A 23,273-nucleotide genomic window follows, 5' to 3' on the forward strand; every position below is an offset into this window, starting at 1 on the left:
TACCCTCTCGCTCTCCCCCAAGCTCACTGACACTGAAATCATGCAAGCCTACTCTAACCCGCAGAAATACTAATGCTATTAATTTTCCACAACTTTCCACCCCCCTGCAACAACAGCTCTCACTAATTTCTACATTTCCCTCTCCTGACTCCCACCTCTACCAGACACTAGAAACAGCCCTTGATGGAAGTCAGGGGGCGGGATCACGGCAGCGCGAGAGTGAGGAGGTAGCAAGGGAGCTCCTTGGAGAATATCCTGCATATAACATGAGCCCGGGCTTGCCTGCCTGTTAACTGCCCGCCGGGAGAACCACAAAGTTTGATCGCTTACCTCCCCTTCCTCCGTTTCCTTGCTGCGGTCCGGGGCATTGAGGAGATCCCACGGCAGCTGAGAGCGAGTGGTGGCTGAGACGCTCGGAACGCGCCTTCCGGGAAACGCCGGCAGAGAGGGCACAGACAGAGACGCGGTGATTCTGCGCGGCGCCTGCCGGGTGACGGGTCGGCCGGACGCCAGTGCAGCTGCGACGTGGGAAGAAGCCCAGAGCCGCCGGCGGTAACCCACAACAGGTCCCCTGGAAGCGTTAGCCTGAGGCGCCTGCCGGGTGATGAGACGGCCGGACGCCAGGGCCAACACAGAGGGGCATAACGCAGGGACACATAGATAGGAGAGAGGGGGCCATCCGCCATTCGCCCTCCATTACACCGGGCAGACGCCAAGGAAGAGTGCATAGCAGGACACTCCGGGCACCCAGGCTGGGTGAAGAGGAGGCCGGACGCCAGGGCTAACGCTGAGGGACATAACGCAGAGTCGCACAGACAGGAGTGAGGGGGCCATCCGCCCACCATTACACCGGGCAGACGCCAAGGAAGAGCGCCTAGCAGTACACTCCGGGCACCTAGGCCGGGTGAGGAGACGGCCTGTGCCGGGAGGAGTGCAGCAGGGCGGAAGAAACAAGTGTGGTCCAAGCTGAGTTGAATCCTTCAGGGGTGAGAGACCTGCAGCCTCTTCTGGTGCCTGTATGGATAAGCCTGAAAAGGGAAATCTAACTCAAGCTGATCCTGGAAAAGTCTTAACAGACCTGGAGAATTGGTGATTCCCTGAAAAGCACCGAGGGTGATCAAGGTGAGATCTGCCCATGCGTGATATATTGAGTGTGCAATATTGAAGAAACTTTCCCTTTTTTTTTTTTTTTTTTTCTCTCCCTGCATTTGGATTTGCTTTGTTGACTGTCCGCATTCCAATATTTAAAGATATTTTTGGCGCCTGATACATTCAATAGAAAAGCCACAAAACTTACCTCTGATTGGCCCGAGAAGGTCAAGTGAGGCAGGTGGGTTCAGATATATCTTATGGTGAATAAGAGGAACTGCTGTGAATACAGTTTACCCCCTTGACTCAAACGACCAAAAAAAAATAAAAATAAAAAAAAAGCAATATCCCCTACACCTTTTTAGTGTGGATACCTACCCTCCGGCTGGAAAGGGCCTGGGTTGCAGGGAGAGAGAGAGAAAGGGAAAAGAGAAAAATATAAAGGAAACAATCCGGGAAGAAAAGGATTAAAGAGAAGGAAAAAAAATATATAAAAAATAAAAAACATAATAAAAAGCACAGTACTTCAGTCCATCATGGGCAAGACCGGCAATGCAACAGCTGCAGCCAGGCTGGAAAAGTTCTCCCGTTCCCAAACTACCACCAGGGCGCAAACTCCAACCAGCACTCCAGCCTCTACGCCTGTAAAAGGCAGTGAGCCTCAAGATTTGCCTGATATAACATTACAGCAGGTTTTAGAGGCAATTAAAGGAAGCGAACAGAGGTTAACAGACAAAATATCGGACATTCAGATAGATGTGACAGGCCTAAGACAAGATCTTAAGGCGGTGCAAGATCAAATCGGTGAAGCGGAGGGCCGTATCTCTAAACTTGAGGACAGTAATATTGCATTAACTGCAAAAGTGGACGGTATCTCTGGCCAAATGCGAGACATGAAAAATAAGATATCAGATTTGGAAGGGAGATGTCGCAGAAACAACGTAAGGGTGGTGGGCTTACCGGAGAGAGAAGAGGGGGCCAACCCTCCAATGTTTATGGAGAAGTGGTTTAGGGAAAAATTGGGTAGTGACACCTTCACCCCCTTCTTCTCCATTGAGCGAGCACATAGAGTACCCTCCAGACCACTGCCTCCAGGAGCGCCACCTCGTACAATGATAATAAAAATATTGCATTTTATAGATCGGGACAATCTCCTTCGAGCCGCGAGAGTCAAAGGCCCACTTGAACATAACGGGACAAGGATTTTAATCTTCCCTGATTTTGCAATTGACGTACAAAAAGAAAGGGCAAAATACTCAGAAGTGAAGCGAAGGCTACGCGAGAAGGAGTTGAAGTACTCTATGATGTATCCGGCCAAGTTGAGGGTGGTGGCAAGGGGGGAAACGTTATTCTTTTCAAACCCACATGAAGCAGCAAACTGGGTAGATAAGTGGGTACCGGGGGCACAACAGCTTGCAGGCGTGGAGTTGGAAAAATAGTACCAAACTCCAGGGAGCTCAACGCACGATGGTGGTCTGAATTAGAGCCCAATAGAAGGAAGGGTAAGGGGTAATGGGAATAGGTATGCCACAAAAGGGGTGGGCATGCAGGGAGGGGGGTGGCTGGGGAGGGAGTCGGGGATGTTATATGTTAAATGTATGTGTCTGTATGTGTCCAGTGCTGAAAAGGAAATATAGGAGGAGGAAAGTTAAAATGAAGGTACAACTATGGTAAAAATACTTGCATGGAACATAAGAGGTGCAAATGACAAGATAAAGAGATCTTTGATCATGAATCAGGTAAAAAAATACAATTCTGATATCACCTGTCTGGTAGAAACCCATCTAGTAGGTAACAAATTAAAATCCCTTAAAAAAGCGTGGGTGGGACAGATCTTTCATGCCCCCTTCTCCACAGGGTCAAGGGGAGTATCGATCATGATCAAGAGATCTCTTCCTTTTGTCATGAAAAGGGTAAAAATTGATGCATTAGGTCGCTATGTTTTCTTAGAATGTGTGATCCACTCTCTAAAATTGTTTTTACTGGCAGTATATATCCCCCCTCCTTTCTCCTATAATGTAATGGCTGAAGTGGTGGACTTTGTTTCTGCCTCCCCGGACCTACCGGTGATCTGCATCGGAGATTTTAACAATATTATGGACCCCCACCTGGATAGGTGGAGCAGATCACCGGCGGGGACGGGTAGAGGAAATGGAGGCTTTGATTCATATGTACAAAATTTGGGCTGGGTAGAAGCTTGGAGGGAAAAACATCCAGGAGACAGGCAGTTCTCATGCTTCTCCACCTCATACCAATCTTTCTCTAGGATTGACCTGGCTCTGATCTCCAGAGGATTAATATCTAGAGTTAAATCGGTCGAATATCTCACTAGAGGTGTATCAGACCACTCTCCAATAATGCTAGAATTGTCTGATGAGAAAGAGATTGGTACCGTCTTCTGGAGATTCGATGCCAGGTGGCTGGAGAGAATTGATTGCACGGACAGATTAAAGGAGAACTGGCTTGAATTTTGGGAATTAAACAAAGAATCTGCTCCCCTGAATGTTGTTTGGGATGCCTTTAAGGCTTATTTGAGAGGCTTGTTAAAGAAAGAAATTGGCAGGGTTAAAAGGGAAGGTAGGAGTAAATCAGCTGAATTAGAAAAAAAATGTAGAGAGTTGGAGTTAGAGTACCTGGGGAATACCACGGAAGAAAATAAAAACGCATGGTTAAAAGTACAGGGAGAGTGGTTAGAAGGGTTGAAGGTAGAAAATGCTAGAGTGTTACAAAACAACTCATTCACAACGTATGCCAGCTCCGATAGATCAGGGAGGTTATTGGCGTATCTGGCGCAAGCTGATCGCCCTTCAACAATAATAACAAAAATTAAAGACTCCTCGGGGAAGATGGTCGGTGAAGGGGGGGACATTTTAATTGTTTTTAGGGATTATTTTGCAAAAACTTATGAATCCAGACCCATACATAGCCCTTCTGAAACTGTAGACTTCCTAAAGAAAATAAATCTCCCTAGGATATCGGATGAGGGCAGGGAGGAGTTGGAAGCCCTGATAACATTGCAGGAGGTTAAAGATGCAATTGCCTCTCTGCCAAATGGCAAAGCCCCCAGCCTGGATGGCATACCTGGGGAGATTTATAAGAAGTATTCGGAAGTGTTGGCCCCAATGTTATTAGACACTCTAAATTATAGTTTTCAAGAAAATAAACTCCCGGTATCTATGCAAGAGGCTAAAATAGTGGTAATCCTAAAAGAAGGGAAAAACCCCTTGTCAGTTGAATCCTATCGTCCAATCTCTTTAATATCAGTTGAAGCCAAAATTCTAGCCAAAGTGCTGGCAGTGAGACTGAATCGTCATATTGCAGAATTAGTGCATAGAGACCAGACTGGTTTCATGCCCGGAAAATCTACTGCCCAGAACCTGCGAAATTTTTTTACACACCTTCAGATCCCTAGGGTACAGGACCCCTGCCCAGTGGTGGTGTCGCTTGATGCGGTCAAAGCTTTTGACACGGTTGAGTGGCACTACCTCTGGGCAGTACTGGGTGCATTTGGGCTGGGACCGGCCTTTATTAAATGGGTGAAGTTAATGTACACAGATCCCAAGGCAAGGATGGCAATTAATGGGAGTATCTCTCAACCCTTTGCCCTGTATAGAGGAACCAGACAGGGGTGTCCCCTGTCCCCAAGCCTCTTTGCTCTGGCGATTGAGCCACTGGCTTGTTTTTTGCGAAAACATTCTGAGTTGGTCGGGTTCGGTATAGGGGACAGCACTGAGGTGGTGTCCTTATATGCGGACGACCTGTTAATATTCTTGGCTGACGGAGTCAAGGCAATTCCTGTGGCCCTGGGAGAGATCGAGGATTTCGGAGACTACTCTGGATTCAGGGTGAATTGGGGGAAGTCTTGTGTCCTTCCGATCAACCCTGGGTCCTTAGAATCTCTGCCAACTCACCTACCCCTTAAATATGTTACTACTTTTAAATACCTGGGAGTTTGGATTTCCCGGGATCCAAGAGACTTTGCAGGGTTAAATCTCGACCCCCTGATGGTCCATCTGGCCGCAAAATTAAAACAATGGGCTAGATTGCCACTTACAACAATAGGAAGGGTAAATTTATTGAAAATGTCAATATTGCCTAAATTCCTATATATAATGCAACATTCCCCATGCTTTATCAGAGATGCCTTTTTTAGGAAAGTAAACAGCATGTTTTCAACTTTTATATGGAACAACTCTAGACCAAGAATAAGGCTCCAGACTTTAATGAGGAAGAGGGAGGAAGGGGGCATGGCACTTCCAGATCTTAAAATGTATTATTTAGCGGGGCAAATAAGAGCATTAGCAGGCTGGATAATGGGTGATGAGGAGTATGATAGAATAATGAATATGATAAAGCCTGCGAATAAGAAAAACACTCCCCTGCAAAAATTAATAAAGGGGCAGACTAGTATAAAAGATCCCCCGGCGGTCACACAGGCGGTAAGAGTCTGGAAGGAGGCAAATAAGATCTTGAAATTTCAAAGTATGGAGGTGGAACATCCACTAAATGATTTTAGAAGGCTAGCCGGGTTAAGAGCACTCCAGGTTGAGGAGGTATGGGGACCATATAGAATAACAATGGTGAGTCAACTATTTATAAATAAAGATCTAAAGTCCTTTACCCAGTTACAGGAAGAGTATAATGTACCTCCATCGTATTTCTTTAGATATATTCAATTAAGAAGGGCCTTGTATACGCAGTTCAGAGGAGAGCCCCCGGAATTTGTGATATCCCCAGTGAAAAATTTTTTGCAAAAGAATAGCAACTGTAAAGTCGCCAAAATATATAGCCAGTTAATGAGGGAGAAGAATGAAGGAAGCTTTCCACAATTAAGGGAAAAATGGGAGAGAGATATAGGCCCTATGGAGGATGTGGAGTGGGATAATGCTCTGTCTTCTGTCTATAAGAGCACAAATTCAATCAGAGTACACCAAGTTCAACTGTATATAGTGCACAGAGTGTACTTAACCATGGAGAAGCTGATGAAATTTGGGGGAAGAACCTCGGACAAATGCCCGAAATGTAATAATGCTGTGGGGACGTTTTATCATTTGATATGGGAATGTCAAATCATTCAAAGGTTTTGGAAAGAAGTAATATCAACCCTGGTGAACTTGGGGATAAATGAGAGCAGCCTCACTCCAGGATGTTGCTTGTTAAATATAAATGCTGCCAGCATAACGAATTAGGAGGATAGGGTGTTTGTCATGAACTCCTGTGCAATAGCTAAAGTTATAATAGCTAGAATGTGGATGGAAAAGGAAGCCCCGGAGTATGGGAAATGGAAGGCATTGATGGATTATACCGTATCACATGAGAAACACCTTTATATCAATAGAAACACATTAAATAAATTTTATAAAATTTGGCACAGATGGTTAATGAAGTGATCAATTGATATGATCCTTAATCCTTACTCGAACACTGAGTGGTGAGGTTTTACGGATAATGGGGGGGGTATCACAAGGGTAAAGTGGGTGGGGGGGGAGGCGGGGAAGGGGAATAAGTAATAATGAGGGAGGTTTCGATGGGAGGGTGGGCCACTGGATTAGGGTGAAGGGAGGTTTGGGTAGTAGGGGGGGGGTATTGCTAATGGTTTAAGGGAGGGAAATGGGAGGTTGATTTGTAGGGTGGGAGGGTGGGCTGGGAGGTGGATTAGATTGGGAGGGGGCATCACATGGAGAATATAAGAAGATGATTTAGAGTTGTCACGTTAGTTGAGAAAAGATCAGTCACGTATGTAATTAATACACAAACTATTATTGGATAGTCCATAAAGTAATAAATTAAAAAAGATTTAAACAATGAAATTAAAGTAGGGCGTTCCATATTAGCCACCTAAAAGGTTCCAGACACGGGAGAGTTAATAAATCCCTAGGAATGGGAAAAAGTGGACAATGCACCCAGAATTGAATTGTACAAGATCTAGAGGAAACCTGATTAACAACTAGTTGAAAGATAGGTAGAGTGGTTAGCACTGGACGCATAGGGGGGGTGTTGGTATGTAATGTAATGTTTTATTGTATGATACAGTGATAATTTAATCTGATGCATTATTGAAAACTTTGGTTTGAAAAATAATGGAAACTCTATAGAAAAATGTGTGTTTTCCAAGGTCTCTTGGGCTTGTATGTATCACTGTATCATTGAAATGTATATGTATGTCTTGTCTTTTTGCAAAATTTAATAAAAAGGAAGTAAAAAAAAAAAAAGAAACAGCCCTTGATGAAGTGGCTCCAGAATTACACCCCACGTAGGCTTAGATGCCAACCGTGGCACTCCAAAACAACAAGACAACTACGAAATCAGGAACGTAAAGTAGAACACCAATGGCGTAAATCTCGTAATATGACTGATTTCCTCACATATAAGACTAGCTACCACTCCTACTGCAATGCTTTGGACAAGGCCAAACAAACATACTATCAATCTCTCATCACTTCTCATGCCACCAACTGTAAGCGACGTTTTAACACATTTAAGTCTCTTCTGTACCCTCCCCCTTCTCCCTCTTTGGCTACCATCAGTGCACAAGAACTTGCCTCCTACTTTAAGGACAAGATTGATAAAATCCAAGATGAAATGGTATGCTCTTCCTCAACCTCTAATTCAATTTTATTCCGCTGCTGAACCCTCTGGCACTTTCTCTTCATTTGAGCCCAAATGAAATGAAAATGAAGTATCCACACTCTTATCCTCCTACACTACTACCTCTCTACTAGCTCTTTCGGATTTCATTATCACTTATATGCAGATGATACTCAAATCTATCTATCAACCCCAGAGTTGTCACCAGTCACAGAGTCTCTGAATGTCTCTTTGCCATCTCATCTTGGATGTCTTCTCGCCAACTCAAACTCAATATTTACAAAATGGAATTACTTATATTCCCACCAGCCAAGAATAGTTACCATCCTGATATCTCCATAACTGTTGACAACTCGACAATCTACCCTAGCCCATAAGCTCATTACCCAGGAGTCATCCTCGACTCTGAACTGTCCTTTCTTCCCCACATTCAATCTGTCTCCAAATCATGTTACATGCATATAAAAAACATATTCAAAATACGACATATCTCACACAAGACACTACCAAATCTCTTATCCATGCACTCATATCCCGCATTGATTATTGCAAAAGTCTTCTAACTGGTCTTCCCAAGAACAGACTCTCATATTCAATATAAAATACTTCTACTCGCATATAAAGCTATTAACCATACTGCACCAGCTTATATCTCTTTACTTATCACAAAATATCTCCCATCTCGACCACTCCGCTCTGCACAAGATCTGCGTCTCTGTTCTGCACGGATCACTAGCTCCCATTCACTAGTACAGGACTTACATCGTGCTGCTCCCATCCTATGGAATGCCCTTCCATGCACAATAAGACTCTCCACTAGACTCCAAATTTTCAAGCGTTCCCTGAAAACTCACCTCTAGTTAAGTTCTACACGCATAACCCTCTGAGGCACTTATGTATCATATAGCGTCCCTTCTGGACTTGTAACTTGGTGGGACTGCTATGCTATTACTGGTGCCTGTCCTTGTGTTTCCCTCCTATATCCCTATAGATCATAAGCGTGCAGCAGGGCCCTCCTACCTCCAAGTCTGTCTGTTATTACCCAGTTTGTTTTATCACTGTCTACTATTGTAAAGCGCAACGGAATCTGCTGCGCTATAAATGAAATGATAAATAGATAATAGTACATTAGGAAGGTTGATAGCTAAGAAGCATGGAATAGATTAGGCCTTCATTTTATTCCTCAGCTGTCACCTGCAAGATGCCCCCCAGTTAGGTGGCCTTACGCTATAGCCTAATCTGCCTATTGGTTAATCAGGCACTGGTTGGTAGATGTATGAAGTGGTAATAAGGGAGAAGTGAGACAGAGGAGAAGTGGCCCATAGCAACCAATCAGCTGCTCTGTATAATTGGAAAGTATGCAAATTATAGATGTCACTTCAGTGCTGATTGGTTGCCATGGGCCACTTCGCCTCTGGCTCACTTCTTCTCCCTTATCATTGCTTCATACATCTACCCCTGGGTGTGGTACTGCGCCAGAAGAAATCAGACACATCTCCAAACCAAGGGCAGAACAAGAACTCTGGACTTTCCCAGGAAATTGTTATTACTGTTATTACCATTTATTTATACTGCGCTGTACAATTATAAACCAGGACAGTTGGCAGGCACTGTACGCACACACCCTGTGCATGCTCCACACACATCTGGCAATGGAGGAATGAGAGGTAATATCACCAAGTGCCTTGGTTTAGGGTGTTTGTTACACCGGAGCTTATTATTATTACTAAGGTTTTATTTATTAACAAATGACACATGTATAAATGTATCGTACCCTATAAGGCGCCCAAGGGATTATGTTGGTTACCCTTTGTTGTTACCCTTACATTACTTCCTAGAAATAATTCACGCGGACACCTTATCTAAAAATAAGACTCAGACAACCATGGCATAAGTTTAAAATGGTCAAGTTATTTATTTAGGTGGTATGACCCTTGTTAGTCTATCAAAGGGATGGCCAAGACAGCACTTGAGACCAGCACCAGTCAGAGGTGTATGCCAATGGCAGCGACTGCATCGCTCCAATCTAACAAACACACCCCTTACGTAAGGTACAGCCTGCACCGTGACGGCTCTCCGCCCCCTCTAAGGTAGGGCGCGGACACCTCAAGGAAGTGCCCACCGTCCCCGCTCATTTCGGGACTCGCCCACCGTCCTGGCAAGGGGGGTTAATACCGCACGGTGACCACCTGACACCTCACCCGACTGCTGGTCGAGAGCGCCTTCTCGCCGATTTTTAAACTAAAATAAATTTTACCGAATTGTTTGGACAGCCCGAAGGCAATGAGCACCAGAGAGAGGAAAGAAAAGAAGGGATGGGAGGGTGGGGATCCGGATTCCAAGAGGAAGTTCCTACCCCAGAGCTGGACCCTATATACCCCACTTAAGCTACCTCCCCTCTTGGTGCTGATTGGCCCAGATGCACCACATGCTAACTTGCCTAAGAATTATACACTGCTCTGTGCTTCATGTGCATCTGCGTTTAACCCCCAAATCCCCGGGCTCTTAACTGCACTCTGGCCTATGCTGCCCTCGTTTTGCCTAGTAACTAGAGGGTTATTAACTTTGATGGATATTGGTCATTGAGGGACAGCCCTGGACCCTCCGGTGACCCAACTCTACTTGCTTCAGAATTGTACCATACAGTATGCCCTAAACCAGGGGTGTGCAACAGTTCGTGGGTTTTTTTCAGGCAATCTGTGGATCTATAGTAGGAATGAATGCAACAAGTTTGAAAATGTGTCAGTTAGTAATGACTACAGCGGTGCACCAGCTAGGGAGTCTGGGAAATGTTAGTAATGACTATAGAGGTGCACCAGTGAGGTGATTTGAAAAACATGGACCGTTAGTAGATCTTGAGAATCGGTTTGGCTACCACTTCCCTAAACTGTCATTGCCACAAAATACCCAATATGTCCTGAGACCACTGCCAGACCTGTTACCAGATCGGTTTGGCAAACTGAAATTCAGGTCCAGATAAAAGTTTTCTAGGGACCCAAGTTCAGTGCTGGTCAGACCTGTATAAATTGTAGCTATTCTGGTGATGACTGGATTTCTTTTTGTTTACAGATGGGAAAAAGTGAGACCTCCGTCCTCCCAGAACGCAGAAATCAGGTACATGGTAACATGGGTAAATAATGGGTAACTACTGTATATTGACAAACATCTGTATTAAAACTCAGTAATACAAAATGTCAATTTATTCCACCTAAAGCAACTCCAAAAATGTAAGTACTGTTGCTCAGCATTAAATGGTTCCGAGCCACTAGGGCGATATTACATACAATCATTCGATTTCGACCGCATTGGCGCAATAAATGGCATGATTGTATGCATATCGAATGTGTCCCCGCGATGCACGGCCACGTTGGTTGGATCTCGCATCTCAAGATAATATGTGCTGCACATAATATTTATCGCATTGCATGAGCGATCGCATGTGGTTTTTAAACACATGCGATTTATCGCAATGCGATGGGCAATCTGTCAGTTTATATAACCCAAAGATAGCCCAGCCCTCATTACATCACCAGATTTCAGGTTACATGGGGCATACGATGTATCGCATGATTGTATGCACATCGGGGGGAGGGAAAAAGCACTTCAGATGCGATTCATCGCAGGGGAAGCTTCAAGGGAAATTGAAGCTCGGTGTCGCATCACGTCCAATCGCCCGAGTGTCTGGGCAGCATAATTGGGTATTCAATTTCTGTTGTCAGGGCAGTGATATAATATGTATATTACATAATGTTCCTGCTACAGTGCCAAATCACCATGTATGTGCCTCTCTCCATAGGACGGTCAGGTGTGGGATTCCGTGAAGAAAACAGCCTTTGTGTTGGGAACAGGGCTCCTGACTTTCGCAGCGTTCAGGAACACGGTCACATGGTGAGGAAATGTGATATTGGAGCAGAGCACTGGGTAGCAATATGTTCTGCTACAGTAAGCACAGTGTACTGCCGCTATTCGGCAAGAATGCATTCACAAATCATCCTGGTAACATGGACAGAGAGAAGAACTTGCCCCACTAGAATGACCCAGCTACTAAAGTACTTACTGTGACAAGTCACAACATGCCAGATTATGTTATTACCTTAGAAATAATCATTTATTATGCTGAATGATATTAAAGAATGCCAGCCATCCTGTGACCCACGCTGAGCATGCCAACGGTGTTGTGTCTCAGTGTTGCAGCAAACAATTCTAGCACAAGGCTTTGGTTCCCATGTTGTCTGACAACCAGGTCTTGTGACTATAGCTTACTGTTACTACAGACCAATGACCCGGTCACTTCTACAGCTGAATTCTCTTGATACAGACCTGAACGCTATAAATTCAGACAGCGGCTGATTATCAATGCACTGCGAATGCGTATGGCCTGAAGTACGAATGTACAAGGCTATCCTGCAATGATATCACCGTTTGCAAGGTGATTGACAGGAAGTTCACGTCTGGGGGTGGTGCAGGTCAGCCATTTAGTTGGAGTGCTAAGAAAAACGTAGGCGTGCCTAGGAAAAAGCTGGGAGTTTCTGGGAAAACGCTGGGAGTGTCTGGGAAAACGCTGGGAGTGTCTGGGAAAACGCTGGGAGTGTCTGGAAAAACGCTGGGAGTGTCTGGGAAACGCTGGGAGGGTCAGGGAAATCTCTGGCAGTGCCTAGGAAAACACTGGAAGTGTCTGGGAAAATGCTGGGAGTGTCTTAGCATTTTAGGGGAGGGTCTGTCAGCAACAGGCCGGATATGCCTTCATCCATCGCAGCCGCTGAGTAAGTCCAGGGCTACGCACTGCCTGCGATGACTGGTGCCCAGTGTAAAAATCATTGGATGGTGAGCCTGCTACAATGGGTTTTGGACATTTTTGCTTAGCTACAGTACGAATGTATGTGCAACTGAATCAACCATTCGCACACCGAGCACATTGATTCGCCAGGAGGGATTTCACTTTAGTGGGGCAGTGGCTTAACCAATCGCTAGCGGATGCGAATAAGCGGCCGTGCGTTCAGGTCTGAATCGGGCCCTAGGGACTTAAAGCATTTAAAAAAAAATTAGTGGTCACTTTGATTTTCTGGTACGTTCGTTTTGCTACTTTCTGTACTTTCATGCGAGGGGACGCGGTGGTGCACTGATACGATGTCCATGTCGACTGTGTTGACATTCGGGTAAAAGAAAAAGTGAAAAATCCCATGTCGACCCTTTGACTGTCGAACTAGACCATGTCGACCTAATGCGGGTGTCGACCGAATATTATAGGGAATTCTGCTGTAGAGAAGGACTTGGGGGTCATCATAGATAAAAAATTGGGTAAAAGTGCACATGGCTCAAGTGCAGCAGCAAAAGCAAACTGGACACTGGCATACATTAAAAAGGGTATGGATTCAAGGGATGCCAATGTGATAGTGCCTCTTTACATTGGTGAGACCACACTTGGCATATTGTGTTCAGTTCCGGGCACCGCACCTTAAAAAGAAGGGCGACTAAGCTAGTAAAAGGTCTTGAATCACTAGAATACAAAGGTAGGTTAACCGGGCTGAATATGAGGTTGAGAGGTGATATGATTAGTATGTTCAAATACAGGATTGGGAATCATATGGAACTGGGAGATGATTTGTTCAGTAACAGGCCTATACTTAGGACACGCGGACATGTACTGAGGCTCGAGAAATTCCGTACTGAATTACACCGCTGCCTTGCTGCCCCCCCCCTAACCCTGGGACAGGGTTCCCGTCCCCCCGCCGACGGGAAACTGAGACGCGTGTGCGTGTGAGACGCGCGCGCATCTCAGTCAGAGGGGGCACCTCTTCGCCAGATTCTGACACTGGCGCAGCGCCAGCATAGAAGAGACCAGCTCCATCTGTAAGAAGAGGATTCTTCACCATTAGAGCAGTCATTGCCGGTGGGGGTGATTACAGCAACTACTGTTAATGAATTTAAGTCAAAACTGGATACATATTTGGCCACTAAGGGAATCCTATAGATATGACTTATAGTGTGTACACACGGTACAATTTGCCTTCCGATGTTGACGATATAGTCAACATCGGATCGGCATCGGATGCAGATTGCAAGGGTTTTAACCCTTGCGATCCGGATCCGATCCCGATGCGCGTTTACATATCGCAAGCCAGAAAGTCTTGGCTGCCTTGACTATATAGTGCAGATCTGCACTATATAGTCAAGATTGTATGCAAATCGAATGTGCCTTGCGATCCAATTTGATCATATCGGGGATCGCATCTCAAGGCACATCTCACCGTGTGTACACACCATTACTCAAGTCAGTAGTTACAAGTCAAATAGGTTGAACTCGATGGACTAACGTCTTTTTTGCAGCCTTAATTACTATGTTACTATGATATATAGATAAAATATGTAACTATCTATCTATCTATCTATCTATCTATCTATCTATCTATCTATCTATCTATCTATCCTTAGAAAAGAAGGCCCAGGACATGTTGAGGAACCCAGTTCCTGATGAGGTCATATTTAATGAGAGGTTCGGGAACTAAGGGCCTAATTCAGGTTTACTCGCAAAAGTAAAATCTCTCTCTAATGGACAAAACCATGGGCTCTGCAGGTGGGGCTGATGTAACATGTGCAGAGAGAGTTACATTTGGGTAGGGTGTGTTCAAACTGAAACATAAAATTGTAGTGTAAAAGTAAAGCAGCCGGTATTACTCATTACTCTGCACTGAAATAAAATAACTCACCCAAATGTGACTCTCTCTGCACATGTTACATCTGCCCCACCTGCAGTGCACATGGTTTTGTCCATTAAAGAAGGTTTACTTTTGCAAACCAACCTGAATCACCCCCTAAATTGATACTAATTAAGCTGAAAATGTGATCAAAATGTATAATCCTGGAATAGGACATCACTTTTAGAACTTACTCCAATGATTGTAGCTAAAACAGGTTGATAATTATGGATGAACGTCTTTATTCAACCTTACCTACTATGTTACTATATTACTGTGAGATGTGACTCGCTTGCATGTGACACTGCACGGCTTGTACTTGCATATGCTTGGTTGAAAACTTGCATAATAAGCTTTGCAAACTGGTGTAAGCTCATCCCTGGCTTGTGTTTCTGTGTCATGGTGTTCAAATTTTTATTTTGAAAGAGACATGCCTGACCATGTGTACCACCTATGCAGTGAAGAACAGTGGTAGTAATGCATGTTCAGAGGGGAACAGTGGTAGTAATGCATGTTCAGAGGGGAACAGTGCTAGTACTGCCTATACAGTTGGGAACAGTGCTAGTACTGCCTATACAGCGGGGAACAGTGCTAGTACTGCCTATGCAGCAGGGAACAGTGGTAGTACTGCCTATGCAGTGGAAAACAGTGGTAGTACTGCCTATGTAGCAGGGAACAGTGGTAGCATAGGCGTGCGCAGCCCGTTTTATTAGGGGGTGCACCATTGGAGGGGGCGTGTCCATCACTATCTACTGGGCGTGTTCATCATCTCCTATTATTACACATAATGAAACACACTAGACATAATGTCACGCACAATAATGCCCATCACACATGCCACACACCGTAATGCCCATTACAAATTATGTTAGGGCTTAAAAAAAATATTATTAAAACAGGGACAATAGGGACTGTGCACGTCGAAGGCGCGCGCCAAAAATTAACACATACTTACATGCATATTACACATCACACAGCCATTACATAGTATACCACATTCCATAATGCCCATTACACGTTGTACGTGTAATTCCCATTACATGTTACGCCTCACACCATGATGCCCATTACACTTTACGCCTCAGACTGTGATGGCCATTACAGATTATGCCATGGGGGGGGGGGATGTGAAATGTTCTTTGCCAGGAGTCACATGCTCCCTGGGAAGGGGGTGGTTAAATGCTCGTTGACAAGGGGAGTTTCATGCTCATTGCTGGGGGTGCGCATTGCACACCAGCGCTCCCGTGAATCCGCACTTCCGGGTAGCGCTGTGCACTCTTCTTATAAGATGTCCACCGGAGCCGCAGCCTCCTTCCCTTTTGAGCCGCTGGCCGGATGCTGCACGCCGCACACTGAAGCTACTTTACCTGTCAGCGGCAGGCAGCATCTGGTCAGCCGCTCAAAAGGGAAGGAGGCTGTGGCGGGCACGGGACACTTGTACCCCAAGTGCCCAGGGGCAAATGCCCACCCGCACACATAGTATACACACACACACATACAAAAAAAAAAAAAAAACGGTTTAACCTCAATATCCCTGGAATCAAATAATCCATATGGATCCGCCTGGTATCAGATTGAAGGCCCAGCGATTTGGGTTCGACTGAAATCAACCTCGAGCTTCAGTGATGCCGAAGGGGGAACTGGCAGCCATTGAACTGGGTGGGGGTCGGAATTAGCGGGTCCCATGTTATTCTATAGGGAAAACGTTCCAGCTTTGCCTGGCAGTATCTCCGGTTCCCAGGGGGCTAGAGACACGGGGCTGGGCTCGTTGGAAAGCCCCATCCCTCAGCTATGATTAGGAGGTGCCTGTGCACCCCCGGCACCCCCCTTGCGCACGCCTATGAGTGGTAGTAATGCATGTTCAGAGGGGAACAGTGCTAGTACTGCCTATACAGCGGGGAACAGTGGTAGTACTGCCTATGCAGTGGAGAACAGTGCTAGTACTGCCTACAAAGCGGGGAACAGTGCTAGTACTGCCTATACAGCGGGGAACAGTGCTAGTACTGCCTATACAGCGGGGAACAGTGCTAGTACTGCCTATGCAGCAGGGAACAGTGGTAGTACTGCCTATGCAGTGGAGAACAGTGCTAGTACTGCCTACACAGTGGGGAACAGTGCTAGTACTGGCTATGCCGCAGGGAACAGTGCTAGCACTGCCTATACAGTGGAGAACAGTGCTTGTACTGCCTACACAGTGGGGAACAGTGCTAGTACTGCCTATGCAGCAGGGAACAGTGGTAGTAATGCATGTTCAGAGGGGAACAGTTCTAGTACTGCCTATACAGTGGGGAACAGTGCTAGTACTGCCTATACAGAGGGGAACAGTGCTAGTACTGCCTACACAGCGGGGAACAGTGCTAGTACTGCCTATACAGTGGGGAACAGTGCTAGTACTGCCTATGCAGCGGAGAGCAGTGCTAGTACTGCCTATGCAGTGGAGAACAGTGCTAGTACTGCATATGCAGAGGAGAACAGTGCTAGTACTGCCTATACAGCGGAGAGCATTGCTAGTACTGCCTACGAATTGGAGAACAGTGCGAGTAGATGCAGTGTTTGGCAGTGCTAGGAAGTAATTCCTTAGCCCTGTGGGCAGTCCTAGAGGTACCATTTCCTACTGAGCTTTCCATGGCTGACCTCTACCTTGCCTGGCTGAAGATCAAAAAAACAAAAAGTAAAGATGGATACGACACACAGGAGGAGTGAAACAAAATCAATGAGGATCTAGATAGACGTGAGGAATAGTTAAGAACGTGGAAATTGCAGTTCAGTGCTAAAAAAATCAGGCATTTCTGTCTAAATATCCAAAGATTAAATATAGTATGAACAGAACTATAATGGAAACTACTGAGGAGTTAAAAGATCTAGGAGTCTTCAGGTGACAAAGTCAGATGCTTGGTTGCATAGGTAGTGGAATCGGTAGCAGAAATAAATAATGCCACTTTATAGGTATGTCCTCATATAGAGTACTGTGTCCAGTTCTGGAGACCATATCTCCAGAAGAATATAAATAAATTAGAAACGGTACAAAGAAGGACAGCTACAATGGTGCATGGCCTACATCACAAAACTTACCCGGAAAGACCACAAGAACTTTATATGTATTGTTTGGCCCAGAGAAGGGAAAGGGGGGACAGGATAGAAACTTCCAAATATATCAAGGGTTTTAACAACGTCCAGCAGGAAAACATTCTTCAAAACAAAGTATTGGAACACAGTAGATTCAAAGGAAACTTGAGGAAAAATTACTACACAGAAAGGGGGGTGGTTAAGTGGAATAGATTCCCAGCAGAGTTGGCAGAGGTGGGTGACGGATGACGGCCCGACAGTCAGTATAACGACATCGGAGTACCGATGGTTGGCATTCCGATGTCGGTATACAGACCGTCAGAATCCCGACTGTTGGGCCGTCACACCCCACTCGTAGAGGCTAAGACATTAGAGCAATTTAAACTTGCTTAGGATAGACATAAGGATATTATTACAAACAACTAAAGATAAAATAGGGTTGAGGTTACCAAAAAGTAAAAGAGATCAGACAGAATAGAAAGATACTTAAAAATCTTTTACCAGATGTATTACACCCCGGCAAAGATCAATAGATTTTTCCCTCAACAGCCAGATGTATGTTGGAGGTGTGAAGAAAGAGGAGATCTTAAACATATTTTTTCGGCCTGTAAAAAACTAGAGAATCTCTGGCGGGAAATGGAAAATTTCCTCTCTGAAATCTTGGGACCTAGTTTCCATTTGACATCGCAGGTGGTACTGCTACATATAGTCCCACCAAGCTTAAATAGCGCAAAGAAATATGTACTAAATCAAATTATTAGCGCTATAATAACTGCGATTGCTCAGGTTTGGAAACAACCAACCTTTCAGAGAGTAATAAATAAAGTAGACTTTAACTACAAGATGGAAACCCTAGGGAAAAATGGTAACTCCAAGATAGTCAAGCTATGGAGAGAGTGGGAAATATATCGAGAAGGAATAGATATAGAATGACTTAAGGTCCCAAAAGGGGGAAACTGTCAAGGAGGTAGACCAGGTAACCCTCGGGAAAGAGCTCTAAGGGCTCTAATACCCACCCTAGGGATTAACTTACCCACTAATATAGACATATATTTAAAAAAAAAAAATTAAAATAAAATAAAATATGAAAACATTGATTAAGATAATATTACGTCTTGTCTTGTCACTGTTAAGGCTTGGTGTGTTTTTGTACTGTCTGTATGTTTTGAATGTTTTTAAGGGGATTGTGTATCCTTTGGATTGTTATATGAAAATCTGACATAATAAAGAAAAAAAAAAGAGATCAGACTAGATGGGCCGAGTAGTGTTGTTTATATGTGCCGTCAAGTTCTATGTTTCTATGTAAGGCAGGTAGGGACAGGTTACATATACCTTATGGGGGTGTAAATGTTTATCCTGCTTATCTCATCTGTCAAAGATTAACCCCAGGGCTGCCAAGGAGTCTGAGAAAGGAAAACATTTTATGTGTTACTATGGGAATATGTTCAACTAATTATATTCTCTTTCCTCTTGTATTTGATCCAGGCATATGCAGCGTTTTTGGGGTGCATCAGGGGACTTCTGGCAGACGCAGTGGGGCAAACTACACAGCCACTATGGTGGCAATGAATTAGCTTTATTCTGTTTAGGTGAGTAACCCAAATCAGTACAACTATGCCCAGACACAGCCACTTGGGGACAGCTGTGAGATAGTACAGTGCTGAGGGATAGAACTAGAGGGAGGAGGGAAGGGAAGGAAACTACAGTGAAAGGGGAGCAGTGAGTGTGTTATTCCAGATGTGAAAGGGGGACAAGCTTATCTGCATTGGTGGGGTGGTGGTATATAGAGGTGAGGAAGGTGCATAGGTCACACCTACAGAGGTATTGGAGGTTTATAGCTCACTCCCTGGGCCAGATGTACTAAGCTTTGAAAAGTGATAAGTGACTAAGCAGCTCACAACTGCCATTTTTCAAACTCAGTCTGTAACATTGCAACATGGCACTTACGAGGTGCTTGTCACCCTCCACTCCGTCGGGTGAGGATAATGCACTCCCATAATGATAACATCATCTTTCGTACACAAAGGTGATTTGCGGGGCCCCTTAACCACGATAAAGGGGTGAAGCGGTACGGGGCCCCTAAGGACCGATCAAATTAGAATGATAAATCTACCCCTCAGGGACTTATTATTTGTTTATTAACAGTTTGCGCTTTACAACAGGATTAGAACATCAAACACAACTACTACCATCAGCCGGATGCACCCGGAGAGTCTGCCACTTTTCTGCATCACGATACAGGGGGATATTTATCAAAGCTTGGAGAGAGATAAAGTGCCAGCGGATACTTTATCTCTCTCCACTTTATTCCCCCCCTCAAGCTTTGGTAGATCTCCCCCTTTTATAATCCTTAGTTGCGTTGCGCTTCTGTTGACCTTTTCTTACTGTGTATACTTTATGCTTTGTCCCCGGTGGCTTGATACGTGGTTTCACCATACTCTTTAGGTGCGATGGCGGTACCCAGTGTTTCCTTTTGGCTGTATAATGCAGTCCTGATGCTGATTGACCTTACAGGAAAACCAAACTTTATCACCAGATACCGAATTCAACTTGGAAAGAATGACCCGGTATGGATGTATTGCAGAGTACTGTACTTATCTAGAAATGACTAAATGCTAAATAGAATTGTGAGGTTCCATACAGAGTGCTTGGGGAAATCACTGCTCAGTCCATTTTCTTCATTGCTTTAATGTCCATATTTGTAACTAGGGATTCAGTACTGAATCCCGGCGGTCGGGATCCCGGCGTTCAGAATCCCGACAGCCAAAATCCCGACAAGGGGGGGACGTGGATCGCCCCCCTTGCGGGCTCGCTGCGCTCGCCACGCAGCGGGCCCGGTGCCTCGCTACGCTCGGCACACTAATTTATTCTCCCTCCAGGGGTGTCGTGGACACCCACGGAGGGAGAATGTGTCGGGATTTCGGCGGTCGGGATTCCGGCGTCGGGATTCACTATTATATTCTCCCTCTATGACCACTTGGATAATAAAGTATGAGGGGGGGGGGGGGGGGGTGGGGGTGGATGGAGGTGAAAAAGTAATGTTAACCTTTTTTCATTTCAACCTTTACCATGACAACCTAAGGTATGTTGACATTTAGTGGTCAACCTATTGAGTGTCAACCTATTTATTGTCAACCTGCCGACCCCATCCCGTTTAAAACCGCCACATTGGGAATCATGTTTTATAGTAAAACAATTTATTATTATTTTTTTTGAATCTGTGGTTGATACAGATTATTTTTATATAAAAATCAAAGTGCCTCCATATAGAATATATTTTTATTGACTGCCACCAGCCTTCTGAGCTCCTGGCTGAGTTAATGGGGTCAATTTACTAAGATGGGATGCAGCAAAAAATGGGCAATCGTTAAACATACTAATTGCACACATTTCCATTTAGTTTAAGAAGGAGCACTGTTTGGTTTCATGCCCCCAATGTACAGGCCAGATAGATGCTCTCCCCCTCACGCCCCCAATGCACAGGCCAGATAGATGCCCTCCCCCTCACGCCCCCAATGTACAGGCCAGATAGATGCCCTCACGCCCCCAATATACAGGCCAGATAGATGCCCTCACGCCCCCAATATACAGGCCAGATAGATGCCCTCCCCCTCATGCCCCAATATACAGGCCAGGTAGATGCCCTCCCCCTCATGCCCCAATGTACAGGCCAGATAGATGCTCTCCACCTCACACCCCCAATGTACAGGCCAGATAGATGCCCTCCCCCTCATGCCCCAATGTACAGGCCAGATAGATGCTCTCCCTCTCACACCCCCAATGTACAGGCCAGATAGATGCTCTCCACCTCACGCCCCCAATGTACAGGCCAGATAGATGCCCTCCACCTCACACCCCCAATGTACAGGCCAGATAGATGCCCTCCCCCTCATGCCCCCAATGTACAGGCCAGATAGATGCCCTCCCCCTCATGCCTCCTATGTACAGGCCAGATAGATGCCCTCCCCCTCATGCCCCAATGTACAGGCCAGATAGATGCTCTCCCCCTCATGCCCCCAACGTACAGGCCAGATAGATGCTCTCCACCTCACGCCCCCAATGTACTGGCCAGATAGATGCCCTCCCCCTCATGCCTCCAACATACAGGCCAGATAGGTGCTCTCCTCCTCACGCCCCCAATGTACAGGCCAGATAGATGCTCTCCACCTCACGCCCCCAATGTACAGGCCAGATAGATGCCCTCCCCCTCATGCCCCCAACGTACAGGCCAGATAGATGCTCTCCACCTCACGCCCCCAATGTACAGGCCAGATAGATGCTCTCCACCTCACACCCCCAATGTACAGGCCAGATAGATGCTCTCCACCTCACACCCCCAATGTACAGGCCAGATAGATGCTCTCCCCCTCATGCCTCCAACATACAGGCCAGATAGATGCTCTCCACCTCACGCCCCCAATGTACAGGCCAGATAGATGCCCTCCCCCTCACGCCCCCAATGTACAGGCCAGATAGATGCTCTCCCCCTCATTGCCTCCAACATACAGGCCAGATAGGTGTTCTCCTCCTCACGCCCCCAATGTACAGGCCAGATAGATGCTCTCCCCCTCATGCCTCCAACATACAGGCCAGATAGGTGCTCTCCTCCTCACGCCCCCAATGTACAGGCCAGATAGATGCTCTCCCCCTCATGCCTCCAACATACAGGCCAGATAGATGCTCTCCACCTCACGCCCCCAATATACAGGCCAGATAGATGCCCTCCCCCTCATGCCCCCAATGTACAGACCATATAGATGCCCTCCCCCTCATGCCCCAATGTACAGGCCAGATAGATGCTCTCCACCTCATGCCTCCTATGTACAGGCCAGATAGATGCTCTCCCCCTCATGCCCCAATGTACAGGCCAGATAGATGCTCTCCCCCTCACACCCCCAATGTACAGGCCAGATAGATGCCCTCCCCCTCATGCCCCCAATGTACAGGCTAGATAGATGCCCTCCCCCTCATGCCCCCAATGTACAGGCCAGATAGATGCCCTCCCCCTCATGCCTCCTATGTACAGGCCAAATAGATGCCCTCCCCCTTATGCCCCAATGTACAGGCCAGATAGATTCTCTCCACCTCATGCCCCAACATACAGGCCAGATAGATGCCCTCCCCCTCATGCCCCAATGTAAAGGCAAGACAGATGCCCTCCACCTCACACCCCCAATGTACAGGCCAGATAGATGCTTTCCCCCTCATGCCCCCAATGTACAGGCCAGATAGATGCCCTCCCCCTCACACCTCCAATGTACAGGCCAGATAGATGCCCTCCACCTCACGCCCCCAATATACAGGCCAGATAGATGCTCTCCACCTCATGCCCCAATGTACAGGCCAGATAGATGCCCTCCCCCTCACGCCCCCAATGTACAGGCCAGATAGATGCCCTCCCCCTCATGCCCCCAATGTACAGGCCAGATAGATGCCCTCCCCCTCATGCCTCCTATGTACAGGCCAAATAGATGCCCTCCCCCTTATGCCCCAATGTACAGGCCAGATAGATGCTCTCCCCCTCATGCCCCAATGTACAGGCCAGATAGATGCCCTCCACCTCACACCCCCAATGTACAGGCCAGATAGATGCTTTCCCCCTCATGCCCCCAATGTACAGGCCAGATAGATGCCCTCCCCCTTATGCCCCAATGTACAGGCCAGATAGATGCTCTCCCTCTCATGCCCCAATGTACAGGCCAGATAGATGCCCTCCACCTCACACCCCCAATGTACAGGCCAGATAGATGCCCTCCTACTCATGCCCCAATGTACAGGCCAGATAGATGCCCTCCCCCTTATGCCCCAACGTACAGGCCAGATAGATGCTCTCCA

At 46.1% G+C, this 23,273-nt stretch overlaps 1 protein-coding gene across 1 annotated transcript in view; it reads left to right on the plus strand.

Annotated features, from left to right (window-relative positions):
* The window catches only part of FAXDC2 (fatty acid hydroxylase domain containing 2), a 44,857-nt gene that overhangs the window by 7,142 nt on the left and 14,442 nt on the right, over positions 1 to 23,273 (plus strand). Inside the window, exons 2-5 of the mRNA XM_083181722.1 lie at positions 10,747 to 10,791; positions 11,474 to 11,565; positions 18,924 to 19,027; positions 19,884 to 20,005. Of these exons, the coding sequence (XP_083037848.1) occupies positions 10,747 to 10,791; positions 11,474 to 11,565; positions 18,924 to 19,027; positions 19,884 to 20,005 (363 nt within the window). The remainder of the gene's footprint in view (positions 1 to 10,746; positions 10,792 to 11,473; positions 11,566 to 18,923; positions 19,028 to 19,883; positions 20,006 to 23,273) is intronic.

Source organism: Crinia signifera, chromosome 4, assembly GCF_055691185.1.
Source record: "Crinia signifera chromosome 4, ASM5569118v1, whole genome shotgun sequence".
In the NCBI taxonomy this organism is placed as follows: domain Eukaryota; kingdom Metazoa; phylum Chordata; class Amphibia; order Anura; family Myobatrachidae; genus Crinia; species Crinia signifera.